At 57.8% G+C, this 14,489-nt stretch overlaps 1 protein-coding gene across 1 annotated transcript; it reads left to right on the forward strand.

The window, feature by feature from the left end:
* Positions 1-1,537: 1,537 nt before the first annotated feature.
* On the forward strand, positions 1,538-11,400 carry OPN4 (opsin 4). The gene is made up of 10 exons (XM_021943323.2): positions 1,538-1,910; positions 3,128-3,275; positions 4,480-4,510; positions 5,315-5,448; positions 5,767-5,970; positions 6,582-6,753; positions 7,183-7,347; positions 8,574-8,681; positions 9,526-9,706; positions 10,956-11,400. The coding sequence occupies exons 1-10, from the start codon at positions 1,767-1,769 to the stop codon at positions 11,286-11,288; spliced, it is 1,620 nt and encodes a 539-aa protein (XP_021799015.2). The 5' UTR covers positions 1,538-1,766; the 3' UTR covers positions 11,289-11,400.
* Positions 11,401-14,489: the final 3,089 nt, after the last annotated feature.

Raw genomic sequence — 14,489 nt, forward strand, 5'->3', positions numbered from 1 at the left:
AGGAGGAGGACAGTGTGAGCCATGGGCTGGCAGCTGCAGGAAGTGCAGCTCCCGCTCCCAGTGAGGCTGCTCCCACTTCTGCTTAAACCTGGGGCTCTGGGAGAACTGTAAAGACTGGGGGAACTTCTGGAAGAGGAGTGATATCTCTGTCCACTCCAGGGCTCCACCACTCCCAGCACTGTGCCAGGACATGGCCCCTGCGTAGGATGACTGCTGCCCGGTCGGGCTCCCCTAAACGCAGCCTCTGTGGCAGGCCCAGCCTGAGCGGCCCTCCCTGGCAGCCGTGTATTCAGCTTCCCTTCTCTCCAGCTCCTGCTGCCTCCTCTAAGACAGGGCAAGGGGCAGGCCCGGGGTCCCCTCCACTTCTGACATCCTCAACTTGAATCAGGCCTGCAGGCCTGGGTGAGTTCCCGGGACTCCTCCAAAAATTAAAAAATCTTTATACTTTAAAAATTTCTGCCGGGCCCGGTGGCTCATGCCTGTAATCCCAGCACTTTGGGAAGCTGAGGTAGGCGGATCACCTGAGGTCAGGAATTCGACCTGGCCAACATGGTGAAACCCTGTCTCTACTAAAAATATAAATATTAGCTGGGTGTGGTGGCAGGTGCCTGTAATCCCAGCTACTCGGGAAGCTGAAGCAGGATAATCGCTTGAACCTGGGAGGCGGAGGTTGCAGTGAGCCAAGATGGCACCATTGCACTCCAGGCTGGGAGAGAGAGCAAGACTCTGTCTCAATAAATAAATAAATAAAATTTAAAAATAAAACTTTCTTATCCAAAACAAGCAAAAGCCACCTCATGATCTGATCTCACCGTAATGCTACATCCTCTTACTGTCTCCATCTGTGAAGGGATGACCAGCCTTGGTTCTATGCAGGGTGGCTGTGAAAATGCCATGGCTCATGGGGGCCAAACATAGCGGTAGGGCCCACTGTGGAAAGGGTGAGGCTGAGCTGCACAGCCTCAGCTGCCCACAAACAGCTCTGGGGGCTCTTGGGGTAGCTGAGGCTGTTCTTGATGAGCTCAGGGAAGAAACACAACAGAGACTGGTGAAAGGAGAGGACAGAGCCTTCTGCCCAATGTCCAGGAGCCCGAGCCCAGGAATCTCCCTTGAAACATACTCTCCCACACAGTCACACACCCTTACACACACACACATTCACGACACCACCCCAGAAATCTCCCTTGAAAAACACACACACACTCACATACACATTCACCACATCATCCCAGAAGTCTCCTTTGAAACACACTCTTTCACACACGCATACACACACACACAGTCATACCACCATCATCCAGAAATCTCCCTTGAAACACACTCACACTCACATTCACGCCACCATCATCCCAGAAGTCTCCCTTGAAACACACACACACACACTCACACACACACATTCACGCCACCATCATCAGACCTTCGTAGATAGACACCCAGGGACCTTGGTCGGAGTGAGCTGGAGGCATGGAGCGACTGAGCATGTGCAGCTCCCGCACCACTATATAAAGATGGGGATGAACTCTGTGGCTTTGAGTCACCATAACTGTGACACTCACTCCTTTGCGCTTCACCAGACACAGAGCAACCGCCAGCCCCAAGAGCAGCTCCAGGCTGGATCTGCACCAGACACAGGAGAAAGCAGCGGGCAGGCTGAGCAGGGGTGCTGAGGATGGAGGAAAGCTGGGAGGCTGAGCACAGCTGAAGTCCTGAGCTCCCTGTGCCGTTGACTTCTCTGTGGGCTCAAGCAAGGACCATCCCAACTCAGGATGAACCCTCCTTTGGGGCCAAGAGTCCCGCCGAGCCCAACCCAGGAGCCCAGCTGCATGGCCACCCCAGCCCCACCCAGCAGGTGGGACAGCTCCCAGAGCAGCATCTCCAGCCTGGGCCAGCTTCCGTCCGTCAGTCCCACGGTAAGCCTGGGCCAGCGTGTGCATGCACAGAGACTTCCCTATCCCCTTCCTGGTCCCCTCCTGGCCACACGCAGGGGCTTTGAGCGGGAGATAGAAAAGGTCTGAACTCTGCTGTGGGGCCTTGAGCCATTACTGGACCTCCCTGAGCCCGCCCCCGATAAACAGGCTGATAGAGGAGGTGCAGGCAATGTCCTTCCTAATGGAGAGCATTCAAGGAATAGAAAGGCCAGCCCTGAGGACAAGGGGCTGGAATGGGCAGACCTGTCCTTGGCTGCACTCATTCCTTTTAGAGGTTGCTTGGATGCCCCATGGAGCCCTTCAGAGAGGAGGGCACACCCTGGGCCTCTGGATCTGCCCAGCCCACAGTGAAGCCTTAGGTACCTTCTGCCACCTCCATCATCCTAGCCCAGGCCCAGGGCCATATTCCATCAACACCACTGCTAGCTGGGGAGGGCTGAGGGCACCCTCAGGACCTGGGGGTGCTGGCCCAGGTTCTGGACAGGATGGGAAGGTTCCGGTAGCTATAGGGGCCACTGGGGTAGGACAGAGACCAAGCTACCCTCTCTACCCCAGAAAGGGGTTAGGGTGGGAGGAGTGTTTAAATCCCTTTGTCCTGACTTGATATGGTCATGACCTCCCTTCAGTGACCCTGCAGGCCTAAGCTTTCTTTCTAAAGGGAATTCCCTTCATTCTCATGCCAGGCATCAAGGTCAGCTGTACCCAGTTACGCTAAGGGGCAATGCAACTTCTCCTCTAAGGCTCAGTAGGGGACAGGACTCCTGAGAGGGGCTCCACCCAACTCACAACCCCAGCGTCTAGAGGCCTCAAACACTGTCTTGGGCCCTTGGGCTGGAGTCCATACTGCAGGCAGGGATGCACCCAGGAGTTGGCTCTGCCTTCTCCCTAAGGAAAGATAAGGTGACCCAGGCCATGTCCCTGCTTGCCAGGTACATATCTGTCTGTCCTACCAGCCTCTAGCAGGTGATCTGAGCTCACTCCTAGAAGGCCCCTGTGCCATGGTCTAGGAGCTTGGGCTCGACTCTGGAAAGGACCTGCACTTCCATTCTTCTTGGCCACGTGCGAGCTGTGTGTGCAAGTGGCTTTGCCACTCTGAGCCTCAGTTTTCCTGCCCTGTTGAGAATCCTAACTTCCTTCTCAGGACTATTTGAAGGTGACAAGGGATAATGTGATTCCCTCGTTTCTCTGTCTCTCCGCAGGCAGCTGGGACTTGGGCTGCCGCCTGGGTCCCCTTCCCCACGGTTGATGTTCCAGACCATGCCCACTATACTCTGGGCACAGTGATCTTGCTGGTGGGACTCACGGGGATGCTGGGCAACCTGACGGTCATCTATACCTTCTGCAGGTGCCTGGTTGGTGGTGCTGGGCCCAGGGCACTGAGGGTGGCAGCCATGCAGACAGGAAGAACATGCGGGCAGGAATGTTGGCTCTAACTCTGGCCAGGGCAGTGTTGAGGCTAGGCAGGGAGGGCAGGGCCATGCCTTCAATGATCTCAGGCCCAGACCTCCCTCAAGGTCACGGAAAGAGCCAAAAATGGTCCAGCGAGGCCTGACTGACTGGCACTAATTGAGACCCAGGTGCATCCTCTGTGGAGGGTGTGTGTGCCCAGAATATGTGGGTCTCTGACCATTCTGCCCTGCTCTCAGCACACCTCTGCCATCACCTGCCCCAGAGAGCATCCTCCCCCTGCCTTGAAGAGCCACTCTAGGCCGGGTACAGTGGCTCCCACCTGTAATCCCAGCACTTTGGGAAGCCAAGGTGAGCAGATCACCTGAGGTCAGGAGTTTGAGAGCAGCCTGGCCAATGTGGTGAAACCCCATCTCTACTAAAAATACAAAAATTGGCCGGGCGCGGTGGCTCAAGCCTGTAATCCCAGCACTTTGGGAGGCCGAGACGGGCGGATCACGAGGTCAGGAGATCGAGACCATCCTGGCTAACACGGTGAAACCCCGCCTCTACTAAAAAAAAAAAATACAAAAAACTAGCCGGGCGAGGTGGCGGGTGCCTGTAGTCCCAGCTACTCGGGAGGCTGAGGCAGGAGAATGGCGTGAACCCAGGAGGAGGAGCTTGCAGTGAGCTGAGATCCGGCCACTGCACTCCAGCTTGGGTGACAGAGCAAGACTCTGTCTCAAAGAAAAAAAAAAAAAAAATACAAAAATTAGCCAGGCATGGTGGTGTGGGCCTGTAATCCCAGCTGCTCAGGAGGCTGAGGCAGGAGAATCACCTAAACCCAGAAGGCAGAGGTTGCAGCAAACCGAGATCATGCCACTGCACTCCAGCCTGGGCAACAGAACAAGACTCCACCCCTACCCCCAAAAAAGAGCATTCCTGAGGACCAGGATCCTCAAGTCCCTCAAACATCCCTGACACCCACCCCCAGTGTTGCTCTCCATCTGCCCCCTTGCCTGGCTCAGTGACTGAGACAGGCAGATGGAGAAGGAGACCCAGGCTCCAGGGCCACACAGCCCTCTGGCTCTCCCACCTGCTAGCTAAGGGACTGGGCACCTAATTTCTCCTCCTTGAGCCCACTTTTCTTACCTGCAAAACGGAGCTGTGCTTCATGGAGTCACTGTGATGATGCAGTAAGTTCCTGGATGTGCATTGCCCCACAAATGAGCCACTTACTAAGTGCGGTGCACCAGAGCAAGTCACTTCATGAGTGGGGGCATCTTGTCTGGAAAATGGGGACAATGAGGCCTCCCTCAGGGTGGATGCAAAGATGGATGATGACAGGAGCTGAGGCTGGTGAAAGTGCCTGGCCCGGCCGTGGTGCATAGCCATCAGCTCCTCTGCCCTTTGCCATCCCCAAGGGTGAGGACTACAGAGACAGTGTGCAGGGCAGGGCCCAGGCAGGATGTGACACTGGAGGGAGGGTGGAAGGGGGACCTGAGGAGGAGGGAGGCGTGAGAAGCCATGGGAAAGCACAGTCAGGGTACGCAGGAGGAGGAGCCTGGGGAGAAACCTCTAGGGAGATCTTGGCCTGGAGGGACTCAAGGAAACCAGTGAATTGGCCAAGGAGATGGTGTGAGTGGTGCAGAGGAATTTAGAGGGCGAGAAGAGGAAAGGGACACGACCCAAGAACCGGCCTGCGCTGGGCCACGCCTCAGATTTTGGAGAGAAACTGCCCCCCGCTTCACTCTGAGGGAGCTGTCTTGGGGTCCTCACTCAGCCCACACTGCTGGGTTCAACAGCTGCTCGGCTGGTCCCTGCTAGACAGTGGGATAGCTCTGTGGCCTGGCAGCTCATGCCTGTCTGCATGCCCATGTGTGTGTGCATGTGTGAGTGTGTGGCACATGTGTGCGCATGCATACTTGAGGGGTGCGGGAAGCTCCCCGTAGCTCTGGAGGTGTCAGGAAGTGCCTCCTAACAGCTTCTGATCCTTCCAGGAGCAGAGGCCTCCGGACACCTGCCAACATGTTCATTATCAACCTCGCCGTCAGCGACTTCCTCATGTCCTTCACCCAGGCCCCTGTCTTCTTCGCCAGCAGCCTCTATAAGCACTGGCTCTTTGGGGAGACAGGTAGATACTGGGGCTCCCTTTTGCTCCAGGGAGGAGGAGGGTTTTGACCTGGGGATGCCCACAATGGTGGGTGGCCCAAAGGAGGTGATTTGCTGCACCTGGGCAGAGAGCGGGTAGCTGCCCTCAGTCCTGTAAGTAAGCAAGAATGGAAGATGCAGTGTTGGTCCTGAGGCCTCTGCCAGCCTTAGCCAGATGTGGCAGGTGGAGGGGGTGGAGTGTGCTCAGGCCTGCTCTTCCTGTGAGGCGAGGGCCAGAGCAGAGTCCACCCCATCCCCAGACCCTCCTCCCCAGGACTCAGAGCAGGGGCTGTGCCCACAGGCTGCGAGTTCTATGCCTTCTGTGGGGCTCTCTTTGGCATCTCCTCCATGATCACCCTGACGGCCATCGCCCTGGACCGCTACCTGGTAATCACACGCCCGCTGGCCACCATTGGTGTGGCGTCCAAGAGGCGCGCGGCATTTGTCCTGCTGGGCGTTTGGCTCTATGCCCTGGCCTGGAGTCTGCCACCCTTCTTTGGCTGGAGTAAGTGGGATGCTGGAACTGGAAGTGGGGCAGATGGGCTGGGAGGGGCACATTCAAGGGGAAGTAGGTGGACTTGGGTCAGCCAGCTGATGGAGGCAGGGGTGCCCAGGAACTACCTGAGCCTCAGGTCAGATGGACATTCAGGGGATGTGACCGGCAGCAAGGGAAACTGACACTGCCCCATCAGGGGCCAAAGGACCTCCTGGGCAGCTGATCCCAAAATACAGAGGCTTTCTGGGTGGGGCAAAGTGACAGGTACTTCTCATGCTGAGTCAGACTAGGCAGGGGGCTGGGGTGTGAGGCCTCTGCAGGTGGAAGGGTGGAGAGCAAGGTAGTAGCCCTCCTGGGGCAAGACTAGGCCTCTGGCTGAAGCCCTGGCAAGCACCATCTTGTAGTTATGGTGAGCTTTCTGCTCAAATCTAGCAGGAATGGGAGGCAGTGGGCTTTTCAGGCCATCCCAATTCCCTCCAGCTTCCTCACTGCACTGGACAGGGCCAGGTCAGGGGCCAGGGCTGTGTATGGGGACCCGAATGCCACATACAAAGCTCCTGCCAGATAAGGAGCCCTGGTCAGTGCCACCATGAAGCCTGAGCACCTGCCCTGGCTCCCAGGTGCCTATGTGCCCGAGGGGTTGCTGACATCCTGCTCCTGGGACTACATGAGCTTCACACCGGCTGTGCGCGCCTACACCATGCTTCTCTGCTGCTTCGTGTTCTTCCTCCCTCTGCTTATCATCATCTACTGCTACATCTTCATCTTCAGGGCCATCCGGGAGACAGGACAGTAAGAGCTGAGCATGGAGGGGGGCTACAGGAGGGGGGCCGGCCCCTCTGCCAGGTGGCCCCTGCCCCACCACTCACACCTGCACCAGCCTACCAGAGCATGCCCGGCTCCTGAAGGCAGGCTGAGCACGTGCTTACGGGGCAGCGATGTCTAGGGTGAGCCTCAGGAGACAAGGGCTTCCGGGGAGGGCTTTTAGACATGGCCAGGGGAGCAGAGAAGGCACACCGAATCAAGGGGGAGTGGGGGGCAGCTAAGACCCTCGTGTCACAGAAAACTTTCTGGAAGTCACAGCTGCCTGCACTGCTGGAAGGAATGACACTCTCCCAAGTGCCCTCCAAAGATAGTCCAGGGAGGCTCCCCCAGCAGCCGTGACCCTGGTGCTCGCTGCCACCTGCCTAGGGTCAGACCTGGACTATGCGTCCTTCCTAGGGCTCTCCAGACCTTCGGGGCCTGCAAGGGCAGTGGCGAGTCCCTGTGGCAGCGGCAGCGGCTGCAGAGCGAGTGCAAGATGGCCAAGATCATGCTGCTGGTCATCCTCCTCTTCGTGCTCTCCTGGGCTCCCTATTCTGCTGTGGCCCTGGTGGCCTTTGCTGGGTAAGCAGTGGTAAAGAGTTGGGGAAGAGGCTGAAGAGGTAGGGGTGGGAGCAAGAAGCCTGGGCAGCTTCTTCCTCCCAGCCCAACCCCGGCCAGCCATCCTTGCACCCTAAGACCAGCCTCACAGCTTATTCTCTCCCTGGGTAAGGTGCCCAGCCCCGGGGTGGGTGGGAGGCCACCTAGTTCCTGGAAGCACCAGGGCACATGCAGAGGAGCTCTGCGCCCCACAAAGCTTTGGGCGGACGGCCTGCTAGCCCCCTTTGGAACACACAGTTCCTCTTGAGGTCTCCTCTCTCTCCGCTTGGGCTGTGGTCACATGACCAGAGGTGCTGCCCGTCTCCAGGAATGGGTCCCTGAGAGCTGCCCTTCTAGCCCTTTGTGGCTAGAGTCTGGGGATTGTGACATCTGCAGCAGCACGGATGCAGGCTCACCTTCAGAAGTGTTTTTGAGAAGTGAGGGCTATTTAACTTTGGAAGTGCTTAGATAGAAGACCTTCTTGTGGAGGAATGGCCTGGTCCCCCCAGGCCCCTACTGTGGGGTTTCTCTACAATAGCCAGGGCAAGAATGGGCATCACGGTTGGGGTTGGGTATGAGAAGAGCTAGGCAGAGGGTCCGAGGGCCAGAGTCAATGGGGGGAAGTGGGGCATCGCCAGCAGCACAGGCTCCAAGGGACAGTGGACCTGGGAACCTCTACCCCAAATTCAGCACATCTTCCTTCCAGAGCCACACACTCAACCACCCGCTGCTCCCTCCTTCTCACTCAGATCAGAATTCTCCTGGCATAGGCCGGGCATTTGGCTCATGCCTGTAATCCCAGCACTTTGGGAGGCCAAGGCAAGGGATTACCTGAGGTCAGGAGTTCGAGATTAGCCTGGCCAACATGGTGAAACCCCATCTCTACTAAAAATACAAAAATTATCCAGGTGTGATGATGGGAGCCTATAGTCTCAGCTACTCAGGAGGCTGAGGCAAAAGAATTGCTTGAACTCAGGAAGCAGAGGTTGTAGTGAGCTGAGATCACGCCACTGCAACTCCAGCCTGGGCGATAGAGCAAAAAGAAAAAAAAGAAAAAATTATCCCGGCACTGCCAATTCCTCCCTGTGGGGCTGACTTAGTGGTGCTGGTTTGGGCCGGATTAGGATTTGGGCTTTGGCAGGGCCTGGCCCAGAAGAGAAGGTGCGTCAGGAGGGCCAGCTAGCTTGGGGACCACACCTTCTCTGTCCTAGGTACGCACATGTCCTGACACCCTACATGAGCTCGGTGCCAGCTGTCATCGCCAAGGCCTCTGCAATCCACAACCCCATCATTTACGCCATCACCCACCCCAAGTACAGGTGTGGCTCTTTTCCAGAACCCCAACCTTGGCCTCCGAGGGCCTGGCCGGCAGATAGGGGCAGAGGCCACCACCTTTCCTGTCTCTTGTATGTGTGTTGGATGGGGGCCACCAGCAGCTGGGAGCGGCTACTGACACTGAGTGGGGTCTGGGGTTGGTGTGCCTCCCTCCCCCACCCCAGCTTCCCAGGGGGCACGGTGTGGAGGGAGGTCAGGGCTCCCTGGGCAGTATCCGATCCTAACTATGGGACCTTTCAGACCTGGGGTGTAGGGCAGCCAGGACAGCCCTGTGAATTTAAGCCCCTTCCCCACTGCCCTCCCTGATAGTGTCATCCTGAAGAGACCACAGCAGGGAGAGCTCAGCTCTGCTCCCAGGGCCTGGCAGGGCCCTGGAGTGGCTCTGGACCAGTATGCGTGCTGATAGCAACCCGGCAAGGCCACTTCTCCCTCAGTGCTTCCTTTTGCCTGGTGGTGTCCGTCACTCACCGCCTTCCCAAGGCCAGTGGCAGGCCTGAACCCGTCCAGCACAGAGGCTGCTCAGGAGTGTCCCTGGTCTCCATTACCAGAGATGTGGCTTCAGCCAACCACTTGGGGGCTGGAACTGACATCCCCAGGCTCTCCCTGCATGCCTACCACCCACCAGCCCTGTGAGCCTGTCAATCTCCCCATCCAGCATCTGTCTTTCTGTCCTCATCACCTGCCATAGTTTCCAGGGTCTGGGCCTCCCCATTTCCCCAGAGGCTCTCGGTCACCACACATTAGGCCTGTACCACCCTGTGCATCCATCCCCTCCCCTGCCCCTGTCTGCCCATCCCCTGGCCCTAATCAGATGTGCGGCCCCTGCAGGGTGGCCATTGCCCAGCACCTGCCCTGCCTGGGGGTGCTGCTGGGTGTATCACGCCGGCACAGTCACCCCTACCCCAGCTACCGCTCCACCCACCGCTCCACGCTGATCAGCCATACCTCCAACCTCAGCTGGATCTCTGGACGGAGGCGCCAGGAGTCCCTGGGCTCAGAGACTGAGGTGGTAAGGACGCTGGGCCTTCGCCAGCTTGCACCTGGCCATCCCTTCCTCAGGCAGCCCTGGGGTTCTGGGGGAAACATGGGCCCTGGTGGGGCTACCTCTGAGACTCAGGAACCCTCAGGACGCTGGCACCCTGACAGGAAGAGACCATCCCAACACCCCCATGGAGTTCATAATCCTCCCTGATAGGCAGGGGCACTAGGGCCAGAGAGGGGATGGTTTGGGGGTTCCCAAGAGCAGGGCCAGGATTGAACACAGGTCTTCCAACTCCAGGCCATCTCCTTTTCCACACTGACACTCTCCCTAGAGCCGCAGCCTGAAGAGATCAGCACATCTGGCCCTAGATAGGGCTCCGGAGAGTCAAGGCAGGAGTTAGCTTGGAGCTCCTTGCTCCTCAGCATTAAGCCCCCTCCTCCTGGGAGCCTTGAAGAGCTCACAGGATTGTCATGGGCCCTGGAGATGGGAGATGTGGCTTTGAGCCTCAGCTTACCACGTGCTCACTGTGGGAGCCTGGGCAGGTCACTTGCCCCCTCTGAGGCTCCACATCCTCCTCTGAAAGGGAAAACAGGCATCTCACATCAGCGCTGGCCAGGTGTGCCCAGGGTAGGTGTCAACCCTCCTCAGGGCCAAGTGTGCCCAGGGATGGGTGTCAGCCCTCCTTGGTGCCTGCAGTTCTGCTGCCCCTAGATGCCCCCAGGAAAGCTCTGTGCACCACCGGCTCCTATTCCAGCCACACTTGGGCTCCTCCTTAATTCTACCTACAGCGCCCTCTATGGGCCTCAGCAAGAGCTGCTGCCGACTGACCAGCCAGCGATCTCCTCCCACTGCCTGCATCTTCAGGTGTCTTGGTTGAGGGACTGAGAGAGGAGCTCTCAGGGGTCCCTCCTGTAAACCACTGTAGTCACCAAGGAGAAATCTAATCTGTTAATGGAGGCCTAGACCCTCGTGAAGACCACCCATGTATTCAAAAATATAAATAGCCACTTTCTTAGGGAGGTCTGCAGGTGTTCAGATGGGGAGCAAACCTGCACGCGCACACGCGCACACACACACACACACACACACACACCCTAGCATAGGCACGCACAATTTACGAGGTTTATTTGGTGACCAGCAACCATGCAAATGGTATCAGGGGCCTCCTGCAATGAATACCTGTTGGGAGGATGGAGGAGGACCTGGTGGGGTAAGGGCAGGAGCAAAGCTACGGACTGTCCCTCTCACCTCACAGTCACTTTCTCACCTCCCCCAGGGCTGGACACACATGGAGGCAGCAGCTGTGTGGGGAGCCGCCCAGCAAGCGAATGGGCGGTCCCTCTACGGTCAGGGTCTGGAGGACTTGGAAGCCAAGGCGCCCCCCAGACCCCAGGGACAGGAAGCAGAGACTCCAGGGAAGGTGACTGGGCCCGGTACCTGCCAATCCGTAAAGGGGTGGGGATTAGGGGTCAATAGCCCAGGGAGAGGCCAGGAAAGGGAGACTTGTTATCTTGGGCAGGGGCAATGCCCTCCAGGAATCACCTGCTCCCAGCACCTCTCAGCTTTTCCTTGTCTGCCTGGGGGTCTCTGTGACTCTGAGATGCTCTGAGCAAGGCTTGCATGTGGTCTGCGTGTGTGTATGTGTGTGTGATCATGCAACTCTGACTCTGCACGGTGCTGTTGGTTGTGCTGTGCCATGATAAGTGTACGTGTGTGTTGATAAGAGTAGGAGGTCTGCAGCTGGCAGAACATAGCTCGAGCATGTGTGTGGCCATGTGCCCGGCACATGCTCTGTCACTGTAACACCCAGTGACACGTGACAGAGCATGCCCCAATGTGTCTGCTTTAAGCTGTGCATATGAGTGAGTGTGGGTGGTGTGTGCCTCTCTGTGTGACTGCAAGGTTGGACATGCCTGCGGAGGAAGGGGCTGCAAGCTGTGGATGTGCTCACCATGAATGCCCTGAGATCAGGATGTCACCCAGAATACTTGTGGCTATTAAAAGAAGGCCAGCTGTCGGCCCAAGTGCCTATGGAACGGAATGTCGATGGCGATTAGAGAAGGCCATATTCTAGAACACTGGAAATGTCGTGTGCACAGGCTCCCAAGCAGCCCTTCGCCCCAGCTGACAGCTCCCCATCTGCCCCTCCTGTCACACCCACACAACACCCCCAGCTCGGCTCCTGGGCTCTCTGGCTTCCCTAGCTAGTCCAAGGCCAAAGGCACGTTCCTGCCTTCCTTCCTTCCTGAGTGCTGTGTCCCTGTGCATCCAAGAACGAAAGTCCTAGGCTGTACCTGCAGTTGGGTAGCCTCAGCCTCTCTCAGCATTCCCCCTGGGGGCACCGCCCCCTGTCCTGGAGCCCGGGCACTGTGCATGCCATAAATGCCAGGACAAAGTCCTGGCAGTGACCCCCAGGCTGGCCAGGCACTGATGAAAGACACAGTGCCTGTCTTGGAGGGATAGGCTGGGGTGGGGTGCTGGGCAGCCATCAACAATCACCACACACATGTGATAAGCGCTGCCAACGAGGTGTGAGCACGCAGGGTACTGAAAGCAGAGGCAAGTCCCTGAGGCTCCCCAGGAAGGTAGAGGTGAAGCAGGGATCTGCAGGCAGCAGGGATGGGGAGTGGGGGGAGCACTGATCTGTCCAGGATGAGGATACAGCCTGTGTGACTGTGCAAACACAGGGGCACAGGGGAGGGAGCTCAGTATGTCCTGGAACAGGATGTCTCTCTGTGACCCTGAGAGCAGCCAGAGGGACCCTGGGGATTGGCAGTGGGGGACATAGGACAAGGGAAGACGGGCCGGAGGTGGTAGGAGCAGTGGGAAGGCAAGGCCCCATCAGGGACTGGCTTAGGTGTCTCCAGACCTGACCTAGGGACAGGAAGCCCTGGGAGGGGGTTGGTCAGCTTTGCAGGGTGAAGACTAGAGGAAGGAAGCACTGCAGGGCAGGCAACGAGTGACCCATTTAAGGGCAGCAGGAGCCGGGGTGATGCCAGAGTCTCCACATGTGGAGGAGAGGAGAGGAGAGGAGAGGATTGGGTAGTGGGGGTGAGGATGAGTTCAGTTGTGACCCCGGGAGTCAAGAGCCCAGGGAGCATCCCAGGAGATGCTCTGCAGGCAGTGTTAGGCGTTACTGGCTCCTACTCTGGGATGTGGACTCTGGGAAGGCCCATCCCTGACCCAGCACACAACCTGGCCCTTCCTTGCAACCTCCCCACCGCTCGGTGACCCAGCATGTGGCGGGTCATCGGGAGACTGCTCCCAGTGAACTGCTCCTCAGCTAAACAGATGCGTGCTGTTTGTTTGCAGACCAAGGGGCTGCTCCCCTGCAAGGACTCCAGGATGTAGGACACCCACTGGCTCTCCCTTTCTTCTGGGACACATCCAGCACCCCCATGTCTCCCTCATGTACACAGACCCAGGATTACGCTGTGAGCCTGCAGGCTCTGAAAGTGGCCCTGTCACCCGTGCTGCACAGGATTCGCAGCCCTAGCCGCATGTCCCCTCTCCACACCTCAAAACTCCTGCCCCACAACGTCCTCCGCACCCACTTTCCAGCTCAGCAGCCGCATCCCAGGCCCAGCCTGAGGGGTGTGTGCCCAGGCTCTCCCGCTTCCCGAGTTGTCTGCCTCTCCTCAAATGCTGTGTGCTGCAATTGTCCAGGCGATGACAATGGTGATGGCTCCAGAGAACACACCAGCTATTTATGAGCCTCTGTCCGCAGGCTGGGCCTGTCACTGGCATAGGAAGGCCAGCTCCGCATCTCCCACTGCCAACAGCTGAAGCCAAGCACAGACCTCCCTTTGCACACTGGAACAGTTACTCACCTCTGGCTTCTTCCCCCAGCGCACCGTTCCACTGTGGCCCACATTCTTGTGCACACGGGCATTTGCAGGCACGCTCTCGCATAGTTACCTATTTGAATGCACACCAAGCACATGCGTGCACACTCTGCATCTGTAATTCATTTCATGTAATGGAATGAATAATTTCATGTAAGCTCCTCCCAGGGCTGTGTGGATCTGACAGGGTATAGGAAAATAAAAAGTGGAGAAGGTGTCTTCAGACAAAATATGGTCTCTACCTGTTGGTGCTATTATGGGAGAGAACCAGGGCCTGGCCTCTAATGCCTCCAGCAACTTCACTTCCTCTCCTCCCTCTGTCCCCCACTCTTGGGACTCTCACTCTGAGGCCCACCTCAAACTGCAGGGAGCACAGCAGAGAAGGGACAAAGGCCAGGCTGGCCTCTGTCCCCACTCACTCCCCAGTGAGCCACTGAGCTCCGCCCAGCCCATGGGTACCAGCTGCTCTCTGACTGGCTTCACGTCTCCCGAGGGAGGCAGATGGAGGGAGGCTGGCCTTCGCCTTTAAGAGCACTCTCCTGCCACCCCTCCCTTTCCCCAGAGGCGAGCTTCATCAGGCAGGAGCCAGAGGCCAGAGAAAGAGCGTGCAGCTCCAGGTACAGCCTCCCCCAGCTCCCTGGCCCTGGGGGTGGGCGCCTTCCTTCTCCCACACTGGTTATGCCCTGCTGCTGGGTCCTCTCCAGCCTGGCAGGATGGACAGACACCCCTACGAAAGGGAATAAGGCTGGAGTTAGGGATGGATGACATGTGGCTTTGCAGAGAGGGACAGGGAATGGTACGGGGGAGGGATGCTGGCCATGGACTGCTGGCCTCCTGGGCTGGGCTGCATGATATAGGATGAAGGAGGTGATTAAGCGGGGGAAAGGACAGTCTTCCCGGCTTCTTCCGCTTGATAGTTTTGTGACTTTGGGCAAGAACAAAACAACCCCGTAATATGGGTGATC

This window comes from Papio anubis, chromosome 11 (genome assembly GCF_008728515.1).
Source record: "Papio anubis isolate 15944 chromosome 11, Panubis1.0, whole genome shotgun sequence".
Classification (NCBI taxonomy): Eukaryota; Metazoa; Chordata; class Mammalia; order Primates; family Cercopithecidae; genus Papio; species Papio anubis.